Below are 12,678 nucleotides of genomic sequence, written 5' to 3'. Positions count from 1 at the left end.
AAGAAGAACGAAAGGAACTTTAGACTTGCAGGAACTTTTGTGGAGCACCTTTGTGCTGAAGAACGCTGATCAGTGGAACTATATTGCAGTGTTTTTACTCAGCTGTAATCTTTAGACTATATGCAGTTCCCATCCATCCATTTTCTAACGCTTGTCCCTTTCGGGGTCGCGGCGGGTGCTGGAGCCTATCTCAGCTGCATTATTGTTGTTTATTATTTTTTACAGACTTCATTTTGATACGTGAAGCTACAAGAAGTGGACGGACTCTTTTTAAGGTATTACAGACGAGTGTGAAACCGGACTCGACGCAACGACCTGAGCTGCTTACTACTTGGACTTTGTTGTATAAATGTGAAATAACGGGGACAGTATTCAAGTGGAAGGATAGTAAATAACATCAAATATTCACTATTTACTTTATTACATGTTGTAAAATTAGTCAGTGACACTCCATTTGTGTAGTTATTTACCTCAACTAGAGTGAACAGAATGGTAATGCTAACAAGCCGATGTGTTTGTGTTGTCTGCGTGAGATAAACACTGACATTTAATATTTATATATTGTTATTTACAGATAAACACTGACATGTATTATTTATATATTGTTATTCACATATAAACACTGACATTTATTATGTATATATTGTTATTTACAGATAAACACTGACATTTATTATTTATATATTGTTATTTACAGATAAACACTGACATGTATTATTTATATATTGTTATTTACATATAAACACTGACATTTATTATTTATATATTGTTATTTACAGATGAAATGGACCAAAAGGTATATCGCCTGACCCTCATTAATTCGTCATATACTGAGAGGACGACTTTCTGACTTTCATTGCGCACAAAAGCCTGACTTTTTATGAACAATTAGGTATACTTTTTTTTTTTAATCATATGGTTTTTCTATGTTATTGCTTTGTATTTAATCTACTTTGTAGTAAAAGAACTGTGACCTAATATTGTCTATTTACATGATATCAGTATAGAAATATAGTAAACCACTCCTCCATACGTCATCAGCCTGATTTGTATAAACTACCCTGAACTGTCAAATGCGGTGGAAACACAAACCACACACTTTTACAGGAACTACAGATTACGGGAACCAAAAGTGTTAGAAAGGGGCTTAGTCTGACACTTTCTGCAGACAGCCTTAAGTTTAAGACAGTAAAAGTAAGTAAAAGGTGAATAAAAGGTAAAATAAAGTAAAGGTAAAAGGTTAAAAGGTCAATGGAAGGCCAAATAAGGTTAACAAAAGTTACAGTAAATATAAGGTAAACAAAAGGTAAAACAAGTTAAAAAGGCAGTAAAAGAATGTAAAGGGTATATAGAAGGTAAAATACAGTAAATTGAAGGTAAAGTGTATGTAAAAGTTGAAAAAGTTCAAAAGGAAGGTAAACAAAAAGTAAAAGACGGTATAACAAGTTAAATAAAAGGTACTGTAAATACAATGTAAAAGAAAGTAAAAAAAGGTCAAAGAAAGTAAAAAAAAAAGGTAAAAGAAGGTTAAATAAAGGATGAATAGAAGAAGAAAAATAGAAGCTACAAAATAAATAGATGGTGATTTAAGTGTAAAATACGGTAGATAAAAGATAGTAAAAGAAGCTAAATAGAAGATAAAAGAAGGCTAAAAAGTAAAAGGAATAAAAAGGTAAAAGAGTGTAAAAAATGATTTAAGAAAAAAGGTAAATAGAAGCTAGAAGATAAATAGAAGATAATTTAAAGGTAAAATGTGAAAAAGAATAAAATAAGATGAAAAAGTTAAATAGAAGGTACAGTAAATAAAAGTTAAAATAAGGTAATTAGAAGGTAAATAAAAGGTAAAAGAAGCAAATAGAAGGTTAAAAAAGGTAAATAAGGTTTATGATGGTAAAAGAAGGTAAATAAAGGGTAAAAGAAGGTAAAAATGTAAAAGAAGGGTAAAAAAGTAAGAGGAAAAACATAGAAAGGTAAAAAAAAAATGTTTTAAATAGTAGCCAAAAAAAGATCAACACAAAGGAAATATCAAGTAAAAGAAGTTTAAAAAAGCTAAAAGAGGATAAAGGGGAAATAGATGAAAGTTAAAATAAGATAAATAGAATGTAAACAAAGGTAAATAGGTCAAATAAAGTAATTTGAAGGTAATGAAGGTTATAAAGTATGAAAATCTTTGTTTATTTCAACTTTTTCCCCTCAAATACGCATTGAGGCTATAAAGTGTGTTTGACCCGATTAATCGAACAAACTAATCGATAGATTGCTCAATTACTAAAATAATCGATAGCTGCAACTCTAAAGAACTTACAAAAAAGAAGGAACAACAAATATTTGTGTGTCCCATAGCGTCCATTACAATCACACAAAGTATCATGGCCAATTATGCATATGAGCCGATGACATCACCGCACAGCCACAAATAGATGAATGACTGTGGGAAAGGATGAAAATAGCACACTTCAGCTATGTTGTCCCTCACCTGTGTCGGCTGTGTCTGTGGTCGGCGTGTCGGCTGTGTCTGTGGTCGGCGGAACGGCGTCCTCAGGCACTTTCTCGTCCGTCGACTGCTTGTCTTCTGCTGCCGCCGCCGCCGCTTTCACATCGGCGTCCACCTTGGTGTTTTGGTCTTTTGTACAAGACACGAGGGAACGATACTTCCAAATGAACCAGATGCAACAAGAGAAGGACGCTCACGTGCACACATTACCTGCGCGGCAAGCAGACGGCGAGCTGCTGCCATCATTGTCCGTCACGTCTTGCTCATCTTTCTCCATCTGGGCTTCCTGTTCCTGCTCATCCACGGTACCGATGTCCATCATCTCGTCGAGATCGTTCTGTGTCCCCGTGGAACATTTCCCTTTACCCTCCTCCTCTTTGTCATGGACGTCCTCCTCCGCCTCCGCCTCCGCCTCCTCCTCCTCGTCGTCGTCTTCCTCCTCCGGGTCCTGTGCGGCGCTCATGTCCATCTCCTCATCCTCGCCGTCTCCCTCGGCCGGACATCCGTCCTCGGTTTTCTCGCCACCTGTTAAGTCGGATGGCCCGGTTTCCACTTCCGGGTGGGGCGGGGAAATATTCAAAGGTTCCCAACGGCATGGCACCAGCTGGAGGTCGGCTGCCTGATGTTTCAAAGTGTTGCCTTCCATTTCATTTGGAGCAGAAGCTCCTGGATCTCCAACATCTACTGGAGCTTCACCGTCGGTTTCCTGCACACCAACAGGAAACAGAGTAACATCTTGAGGTGTCAGAAAACAAACCAACCACAGTTATTACAATATTCTATTGCAGTGATTCTGAAACTGTGGTGTGTGTACCACTAGTACTAATTAAGAAACGTTAAGCTTTTCAATCTGGCCCGCCGGACAGTCCCAAATAATTTTTTAAAGATCTTTAAGATGGAAACTGTAGCTGCCATTATGATGTGCAATGATGCAGTGTTTCCCATAAACTGCCAAGATACCTGTGGCGGTGGGGGCGTGGCTATGGGCGTGGTCACCATGACATCAGAGTAATTTGCATAATTTACTACAATGATTTGATTTTCTCTAAAAAGGCTCAAAAAATGTATACTTACTAATTAATAATAACAGTTTTGTTTTAAACGTCCATCCGTCCATCCATCCAACCATCCATCCATTTTACAATATAATTACAACACTTTATGTACATATTTATATACAGATTTGAACAATAAGTTATTCACTGAAATATATTTATTAATTGTGGTTCTTACAAAAAATATATCTTATAAAATATAAAAGCTAAAATGTCTCAAAGCTCTGCCCCTTTAATTAGTGCATACTAAATAATTTAACTTTAGCCTACTACTACAACCATATTATTTACCAGCAACATAAAGTGAAACAGAGGCAGAGGTGTCCTGCCACAGTCAGTAACAAATAAACTGAAAACAGTAGTGGTGGTAGATAGACACAGAGCTTCATCAAACATCTGATCCACTGAACAAAGAGCTCCAAAAATCAGTTTTACTCCCGAACACTTAACAATGTGTTTCCTACTGCCTGCAGACTTTGCACCCTTTGTTATATACACATGTTGTGTTTCTAATATAAATACATTTAATAAAGTAAAATACAAATAAGGCAACAAGAGAAGTATCCTACACTTCTCTTTTGTAAAGTAAATCTGAACAGCCGATATGGGCATCTACATCAACTATATGATTTGCCTGAGAAGCTGGAGAGGACAAAAAAAAAAAAAAAAATTTAAATTAAAATTTAAAATTTTATTTTTTTTAAATTTGTGGCGGACGTAATTCTTTCGTGGCGGGCCGCCACAAATAAATGAATGTGTGGGAAATACTGAGTGATGTTTTCAAATGACCGTTTATTAGTCAACATTGCAACTTTTTCTAAATTACATTTAACCTTTAAGCTTTTTTATTTCACTTTTGTTATGTTTTTGTTTATTTTAATAGTATTTTTAGAATGTGCCGTGGGCCTTTAAAACATTAGCTGTGGGCCGCAAATGGCCTCCGGGGCACACTTTTGACACCCCTGCTATAGATAATAAAAAATTAAATCTGATAAATCTATGGATAAAAAGCAGAGCCTGGCGACGCATGCGCGTTTATCATAACTCTCTCGCTCTCTCTGTCTCTGCCCCTCCCTCACGAATGCTGCTGCACACCTTCACAATTTGTTTTGTTTTTAACCCCTTCTTAACCCTGAACGTACATTGAAAATACACGCAACCCTAACTCAAAATGCCGGACATTTGAGGCATTTAAGAAACTCCGCCCTGACAGCTCCGCAAAAGAGGACATGTCCGGTGAAAAGATGACGTATGGTCAGTCTATCGTAGCCCGTTAGCTGCTAGCACGCCGTGTGTTGTGCCTCTGTGTGCATTGTTTACACAACGTGCGTTACGCAACTTAATATGTCCGTGTGGAAACTCGTTCGGTACACCTCCGAACCGAACCTGAACCCCCGTACCGAAACGGTTCAATACAAATACACGTACCGTTACACCCCTAATACAAAGTATTTCAATGGTTGTAATCTGCGCTTTTGCATGACATACTAGTTACTATGGTCATCTAATTAGTTACTACGGTCATCTAATTAGTTACTATGATAATCTAATTAGTTACTATGGTAATGTAAGTCACAGCAGCTCAGACGAGGCACCAAGCAGTGTGGGTGGGGAGCGTTTCCACAGCGACCAGCCCGAAATGCGGGTGTCAGGGACAGACGCAGAAGGAGATTTTTACAACAAAGTTCTAAAGTGTAGTGATATATCAGATGTATCAGATTGTTGGTGGGGTTTTTTTTACCCTTCGTGTTTATATTTCGCCGTTTGTTGCGTTTCGCTTGATTGTAAAATATGTCGATCGAGAGAATGTCAATATTCAGTGTTTTATCGTTCATAGTTAATATTGTAAATCCCACACTATTTTCATGTACATTCTGGGTGTTTCATTCAGTCAAAATTTTTTAAATTCCATTCCATTTTTTAAGGCGGTCTGTCATAACGTTTTTAGCATTCAATCAGACATTATTGTGAGGTTTTGTGTTAGTGTTCCTAAAAATAGATATACCGGCCCCCAGACACTTTTTTGTCTCTAAATTTGCCCCCCCCCCCCGAGTCAAAATAATTGCCCAGGCTTGCACTAGTGGTGCGCAGGCTCCATCTAGTGGTACACAAAAGAATCACTTAATTTCATATTCAAACAGTGTTACTGTTCAAACTGTGTGTAACGTTACAGTGGCCAAAAATATTAAATATACTTGTTAAATAAAACCTCTGCCTTGTTTTTAATGGATATTTAGGCCTACTATGCTACTGTATTTTACTGTTGGTAATTATGGTAGTACTTGGAGAACCAAGTTATTTCTGAGGTGGTACTTAGTGAGAAAAGTTTGAAACCACTGATCTATTGTTTCTCAGTGTCACTTTTGCCATTAAAGTCGTACCTTACTCTACCTACGACCCACTTTTTGTCAAGCGATGGTTTTTTGGGGGTTTTTTTAACATAAAAATCACCCCTAAACTATTGCATTTAAATTATTGTTTTTACATACTGTCTCAGACAATTATTAAACAAATATTAAGCATCCCTAAACTAGTCCCTTGGCCAGGGCCGGCCCGTGGCATAGGCCATATAGGCAAATGCTAAGGGTGCCGTCCATCAGGGGGCGCCACGCCAGTGCCACAAATGTTGGAGAAAAAAAAAAGAAAAAAAAAGTTGGTACTATTATTTCTAAATACAAAAAATAATCCCACGTCAATTAAAATGCAAAGTAAAGCCTATTTAATAGAAATATTATTTGTTACAACATTACGCCCCCCCGCACGGTGCGCCTCCTCCCTTCCCGTATCATGACTGTTTATGGACGTCACCGCATCAAAAAATCAACACAAGATGTCAAAACGGCCAAAACTGTCAGGTGCCCAGGGAAGAAAAAAGAGAAAAGAAGGAGGAGGAGAAACGAGAAAAAGACAGAGGTAGCAGGTAGGTAACGTTAGCCTACATTAAATTATTTGTCTGTTACAGAATGTGATAGTAACCTGGCTTTTTAGCATTAAGCTAATGTTACATGATTCGGCAATTGCTAATCAATAAATAGCTAGTTCTGTTTTAACGTCGGGTTATTATTGTGGAGGGGGCTAAATTGTTATGGAAAATAATAATGTAACGTTAGGTAATTACAGTACTCCCACCTTACATTCCTCAGGGACATTTGTATTAGATCTTTTAAGCAGGTGTTTTCTGTTTACATTGTTATTGCCTTCTGGTTAGATAATGTTTGCCCTGCAGGTAATAGTCACTTTTCCACCCCTTTATATATTAGGTATAGTTGTAAGCCTAGTTGTTAAAGTGCACATCATTAATGTTAATTAAGCAATATCACATGAGAGGGAATGCTGTTTTTTAATTTGAGCACTGCTGTGATTCGGTTAAAGATAATCACAACATAACATTCTCATATAATATGTTAATTTGCTTTCTTTAAGTAAAAAAAAAGGTCAAAGACAAAGCTATTTGGTTTCTTGTGAGTATATACACTTCACTGCCGATGTGGGGGGGGCGCCACCTAAAATCTTGCCTAGGGCGCCAGATTGGTTAGGGCCAGGCCTGCCCTTGGCCCGCGGACCACTCTGCGGAAGAGTGTCCAGACAAAGAGTCCCACGAGAGCGGCCGTGCCAGTAACTCGAGGGTTCCAGGTTCAATTCCCGCTTCTGCCATCCTATGTAGCTTAAAGATGTAGATAATAGGTGTCACAATCGCGCTTTGAGTCACTAGAGAAAAGCGCTATATAAATATAATTTCCTTCACGTCACATTTTTGTGTATTAAGTGTGACCGCAAAGTAATCAAACGGGGCTTGAAAAAGTTGCGAGTGACAGCACATTGATAAAGAAGATGAGAAAAAATATTGAATTCAACAACTCAAAGCAGGGTTTCCCCCAGATTGCCAATATACAAGTGGGGGTGTGGCCAATATGACATCATATAATTTGCATAATCTGCTTCGATGCGTACATTTTGTTGAAAACAACTTAAACGTACATTTAAAAACAAATATGTGTTATTATTGTGTTATTATTTCTTCCCACTCCCTTTCAGGCAAAACTGGATTGTCATGTCATGAATTAATATTATTGTATGTTGTCGACCTTGTACTATTTCTGTGTCACTACCTGAAATGAATGAATTAATAATTAATTTGTATTAAAATATTTTTTTCTTATATAATTTTGCTCTACATTTTAAAATGTTACTGCTTATTGTACAATTTGCTTTGATTCTAGAGACTTCTCCACTCCTTTCAGTTAAGCGTGTGAATCTTTGGACACCTAATGATTTGATCCTATTCCTGGGTTGATGACTCGATTCAGAATCGATTCCCGATTCAACACGATTCTTGATTCAAACCAACCCTTGCAGTGTATTATTTGGTTTAATAATTACAATAAAACTTTTTCAAAACAGGTTATGTATAACATATATATATACATATATATATATATATATATATATATACTGTGTATATGTATGTAAATCACCCAAATGCAACTGGGATAGGCTCCAGCACCCCCGCAACCCCGAAAGGGACAAGCTGTAGAAAATGGATGGATGGATATATGTTCATTCATAAGATATCACTTAATTGTGTAAAATACCCTCATTTTTAGGGTTGGCGGCTTTTATTTTGCCGTGGAAATTATCGGTATCGGTTTCAAAATTTTCGGTATCGGTTTCAAAAAGTAAAATGTATGACTTTTTAAAACGCCACTGTGTACACGGACGTAGGGAGAACTACGGAGCGCCAATAAATCTTAAAGGCACTGCCTTTGCGTGCCGGCCCAATTACATAATATCTACGGCTTTTCACACACACAAGTGAATGCAATGCATACTTGGTCAACAGCCATACAGGTCACACTGAGGGTGTCCGTATAAACAACTTTAACACTGTTACAAATATGTGCTACACTGTGGACCCACACCAAACAAGAATGACAAACACATTTCAGGAGAACATCCGCACCGTAACACAACATAAACACAACAGAACAAATACCCAGAACCCCTTGCAGCACTAACTCTTCCGGGACGCTACAATATACACCAGGGGTCTCAAACTCAATTTACCTGGGGGCCACTGGATGCAGAAACTGGGTGAGGCTGGGCCGCAAGAAAAGATTTCTTTAAAAAAATCTAACGTGCACTTTTTAATGAATTTACCTTCTTTGAATGGCTATTCCGCCCTAGCAACATACTTGCCAACCCTCACGATTTTTTTGGGAGACTCCCGAATTTCAGTGCCCCTCCCGACAATCTCCCGGGGCAACCATTCCCTCGAATTTGTCCCGATTTTCACCCGGACAATAATATGAAGGGCGTGCCGTGATAGCACTGCCTTTAACGTCCTCTACAACAGCCATACAGGTCACACTGAGGGTGTCCGTATAAACAACTTTAACACTGTTACAAATATGCGCCACACTGTGAACCTACACCAAACAAGAATGACAAACACATTTTGGGAGAACATCCGCACCGTAACACAACATAAACACAACAGAACAAATACCCAGAACCCCTTGCAGCACTAACTCTTCCGGGACGCTACAATACACACCCCCCACCCCCTCAATCTCCTCATACTCTCTCAGGGAGAGCATGTCCCAAATTCCAAGCTGCTGTTTTGAGGCATGTTAAAAAAAATTATGCACTTTGTGACTTCAATAATAAATATGGCAGTGCCATGTTGGCATTTTTTCCCCAAACCTTGTTACATTGTTTAATGCATCCAGCGGGGCATCACAACAAACTTAGGCATAATAATGTGTAGGGATGTCCGATAATGGCTTTTTGCCGATATCCGATATTGTCCAACTCTTTAATTACAGATACCAACCGATACCGATATCAACCGATACTGATATATACAGTTGTGGAATTAACACATTATTATGCCTAATTTGGACAACCAGGTATGGTGAAGATAAGGTCCTTTTTTTAAAAATTAATAAAATAAAAAGATAAATAAATTAAAAACATTTTCTTGAATAAAAAAGAAAGTAAAACAATATAAAAACAGTTACATAGAAACTAGTAATTAATGAAAATTAGTAAAATTAACTGTTAAAGGTTAGTACTATTAGTGGACCAGCAGCACGCACAATCATGTGTGCTTACGGACTGTATCCCTTGCAGACTGTATTGATATATATTGATATATAATGTAGGAACCAGAATATTAATAACAGAAAGAAACAACCCTTTTGTGTGAATAAGTGTGAATGGGGGCGTGAGGTTTTTTGGGTTGGTGCACTAATGTGTATCTTGTGTTTTTTATGTTGATTTAATAAAATTTTAAAAAACGATACCAATAATAAAAAACCGATACAGATAAATTCCGATATTACATTTTAACGCATTTATCGGCCGATAATATCGGCAGACCTGATTGATTGATTGATTGAAACTTTTATTAGTAGATTGCACAGTGAAGTACATATTCTGTACAATTGACCACTAAATGGTAACACCCGAAAAAGTTTTTCAACTTGTTTAAGTCGGGGTCCACTTAAATTGATTCATGATACAGATATATACTATCAAATAAATACTATCATCATAATACAGTCATCACACAAGATAATCATCAGAGTATATACATTGAATTATTTACAATCCGGGGTGTGGGATATGGAGGGGGGGGGGGGGGGGGGGGGGGAATAGGTTTGGTTGGTATCAACACTTCTGTCATCAACAATCAGCATCAACAATTGCATCATCAGAGAAATGGACATTGAAACAGTGTAGGTCTGACTTGGTAGGATATGTACAGCAAGTAGTGGACATAGAGAGAGAGAGATCGGAAAGCATAAGAAAAAGTATCTACAGTTGATTATTTACATTGGATTATTTACAATCTGGGGAGGGTGTTAGTTTAGGGTTGAAGTTGCCTGGAGGTGTACTTTTATTGCGGTTTTGAAGGAGGATAGAGATGCCCTTTCTTTTACACCTGTTGGGAGCGCATTCCACCTTGATGTGGCATAGAAAGAGAATGAGTTAAGACCTTTGTTAGATCAGAATCTGGGTTTAACGTGGTTAGTGGAGCTCCCCCTGGTGTTCTGGTTATATGGCCGATATTATCATCTCTAATAATGTGTTAATTCCACGACTGTATTTATCGGTATCGGTTGATATCGGTATCGGAAATTAAGAGGCCGATATTATCATCTCTAATAATGTGTTAATTCCACGACGTATATATCGGTATCGGTTGATATTGGAATCGGAAATTAAGAGTTGGACAATATCGGAATATCGGCAAAAAAGCCATTATCGGACATCTCTAATTGAGACTTTTATTAGTAGATTGCACAGTACAGTACATATTTCGTACAATTGACCACTAAATGGTAACACCCCAATAGGGTTGGGTATCGAGTATCGATTGGAACCGGGACTAACTTTCCGATTTTTAAGTACCTGCAGCATCATACACTTGTGTGTGTAAATGTGTTTTCATGAGGTTTCCTGCAGCATCATACATTTGTGTGTAAAGGTGTTTTCATGAGGTTTTCAAAAATGAAGCTATCTTGAGGAAAGTGTACCCCTGGGAAAATGTATTCATAATTTATAATATTTATATTCAAGTTCATAGATTTGATATTTATATTCTAGTTGAAAACAGCCCTGTGAGGAATTTATAGTAAAGTTCATAAAAAGTTAATAGAATTAAAATTTGATGGATAATGTCAGACTATTTTATCCGGAAAGACTGTAGGTTAGCTAGCTCATTTAAAATATCCTAAACTTTTTTTTGACCCTGCCTCTTAAAAGAATCGGAATCGAGAATCGTAAGGAATCGGAATCGAAACAAAGAATCGGAATCGTTCGAATTCAAACGATACTCAACCCTACACCCCAATAAGTTTTTCAACTTGTTTAAGTCGGGGTCCATGTTAATCAAATCAATGGGGGTTGTGTGTGTGTGTTTTTGGCCTTTGTTGCAATTCTTTGCAGTTGATTTCCACTCTGCAGTGTTTATGCACTGTATAATGTTTGTTGTTTCGGATCATTTCTGTGGCGCGTTTCTTCTTGTCGGCCACCGTAAAAAAAAACACAAAAAAATCAATGAAGATGCCTCGGTGATGTTTGCACGTGATTATATTGGAATATAATAGTCAAGTTTAAACAAATGTCCATTTAGAGCCACCCAGACATTAACAACCTCCACGGTTGTTTACTCTATCGTTTAGTTTTCTGATAACATGACTAATGTGTCTAGACTGGACTGGCGAGCTGAGCACATGCTAAGCTAACGTTAGCATGGAGGCAAACCAGCACGCTAGCTAGTTAGCTACATTAGCTCACTGACTTTCCACACGCGTGAACGTCCACGCTGGGTGACGACAAACAACAATGTCGATAAAAGAGCCGTTCGGGGGAGTAAAGAGTGCGCTTGCAGGCGAGCTATTCTATTAGAGGCGAGCGGCAGCAGAAACGTGAGGATTCATTTACCGCAACTTGCACTTCATTGGCGGCCGGATGTTGATGCCCGTCGCCAGTTTCCATGGCCGCCATGTTCGCTCCGAGTCCTCAAGGCTGGGAATTGTGCATACAAATGCGACTTGGTGCATTTAGTGGACTCTGCAGCACGACGGCGACGGCAAATTCACCCCCAATGGAGCATTCTTAGCGGATGAATGTTGCGAGATTGAGGGGCATCGTCTTCTTCGTTTGTTTACTTTTGGGTGACGAGAAACCCGCGCTCGACTCATGGCTGCCCCCTAGCGGATGTTTTTTGATTGATTGAGACTTTTATTAGTAGGTTGCACAGTTCACAGGGTTTCCCACACATTCATTTATTTGTTGCGGCCTGCCACGAAAGAATTACGTCCGCCACAAATAAAAAATAAAAAAAAATAAAAAATAAAATAAAAAAAATAGAAAAATATATTTATTTATTTTTTTTATTTTTTTTGGTCCTTTCCAGCTTCTCAGGCAAATCATATAGTTGATGTAGATGCCCATATCGACTGTTCAGATTTACTTTACAAAAGAGAAGTGTAGGATACTTCTCTTGTTGCCTTATTTGTATTTGACTTTATTAAATGTATTTGTATTAGAAACACAACATGTGTATATAACAAAGGGTGCAAAGTCTGCAGGCAGTAGGAAACACATGGTTAAGTGTAG

General features: G+C 37.9%; 1 protein-coding gene across 2 annotated transcripts in view; it reads right to left on the bottom strand.

Moving 5' to 3' along the window:
- The window catches only part of zmym4.1 (zinc finger MYM-type containing 4, tandem duplicate 1), a 61,544-nt gene extending 49,291 nt beyond the window's left edge, over positions 1-12,253 (bottom strand). For both annotated transcript variants that reach the window (XM_062047370.1, XM_062047371.1), the window contains exons 1-3: positions 12,001-12,253; positions 2,705-3,200; positions 2,477-2,623 (exon numbers count right to left, since the gene is read on the bottom strand). In XM_062047370.1, coding sequence (XP_061903354.1) covers positions 2,477-2,623; positions 2,705-3,200; positions 12,001-12,063 — 706 coding nt within the window. In that variant the 5' untranslated portion in view covers positions 12,064-12,253. The remainder of the gene's footprint in view (positions 1-2,476; positions 2,624-2,704; positions 3,201-12,000) is intronic.
- Positions 12,254-12,678: the final 425 nt, after the last annotated feature.

Source organism: Entelurus aequoreus, linkage group LG05, assembly GCF_033978785.1.
Source record: "Entelurus aequoreus isolate RoL-2023_Sb linkage group LG05, RoL_Eaeq_v1.1, whole genome shotgun sequence".
NCBI classification, from domain to species: domain Eukaryota; kingdom Metazoa; phylum Chordata; class Actinopteri; order Syngnathiformes; family Syngnathidae; genus Entelurus; species Entelurus aequoreus.
Note: the sequence above shows the minus strand (reverse complement) of the source record. Positions and strands in the feature narration are given on the sequence as shown.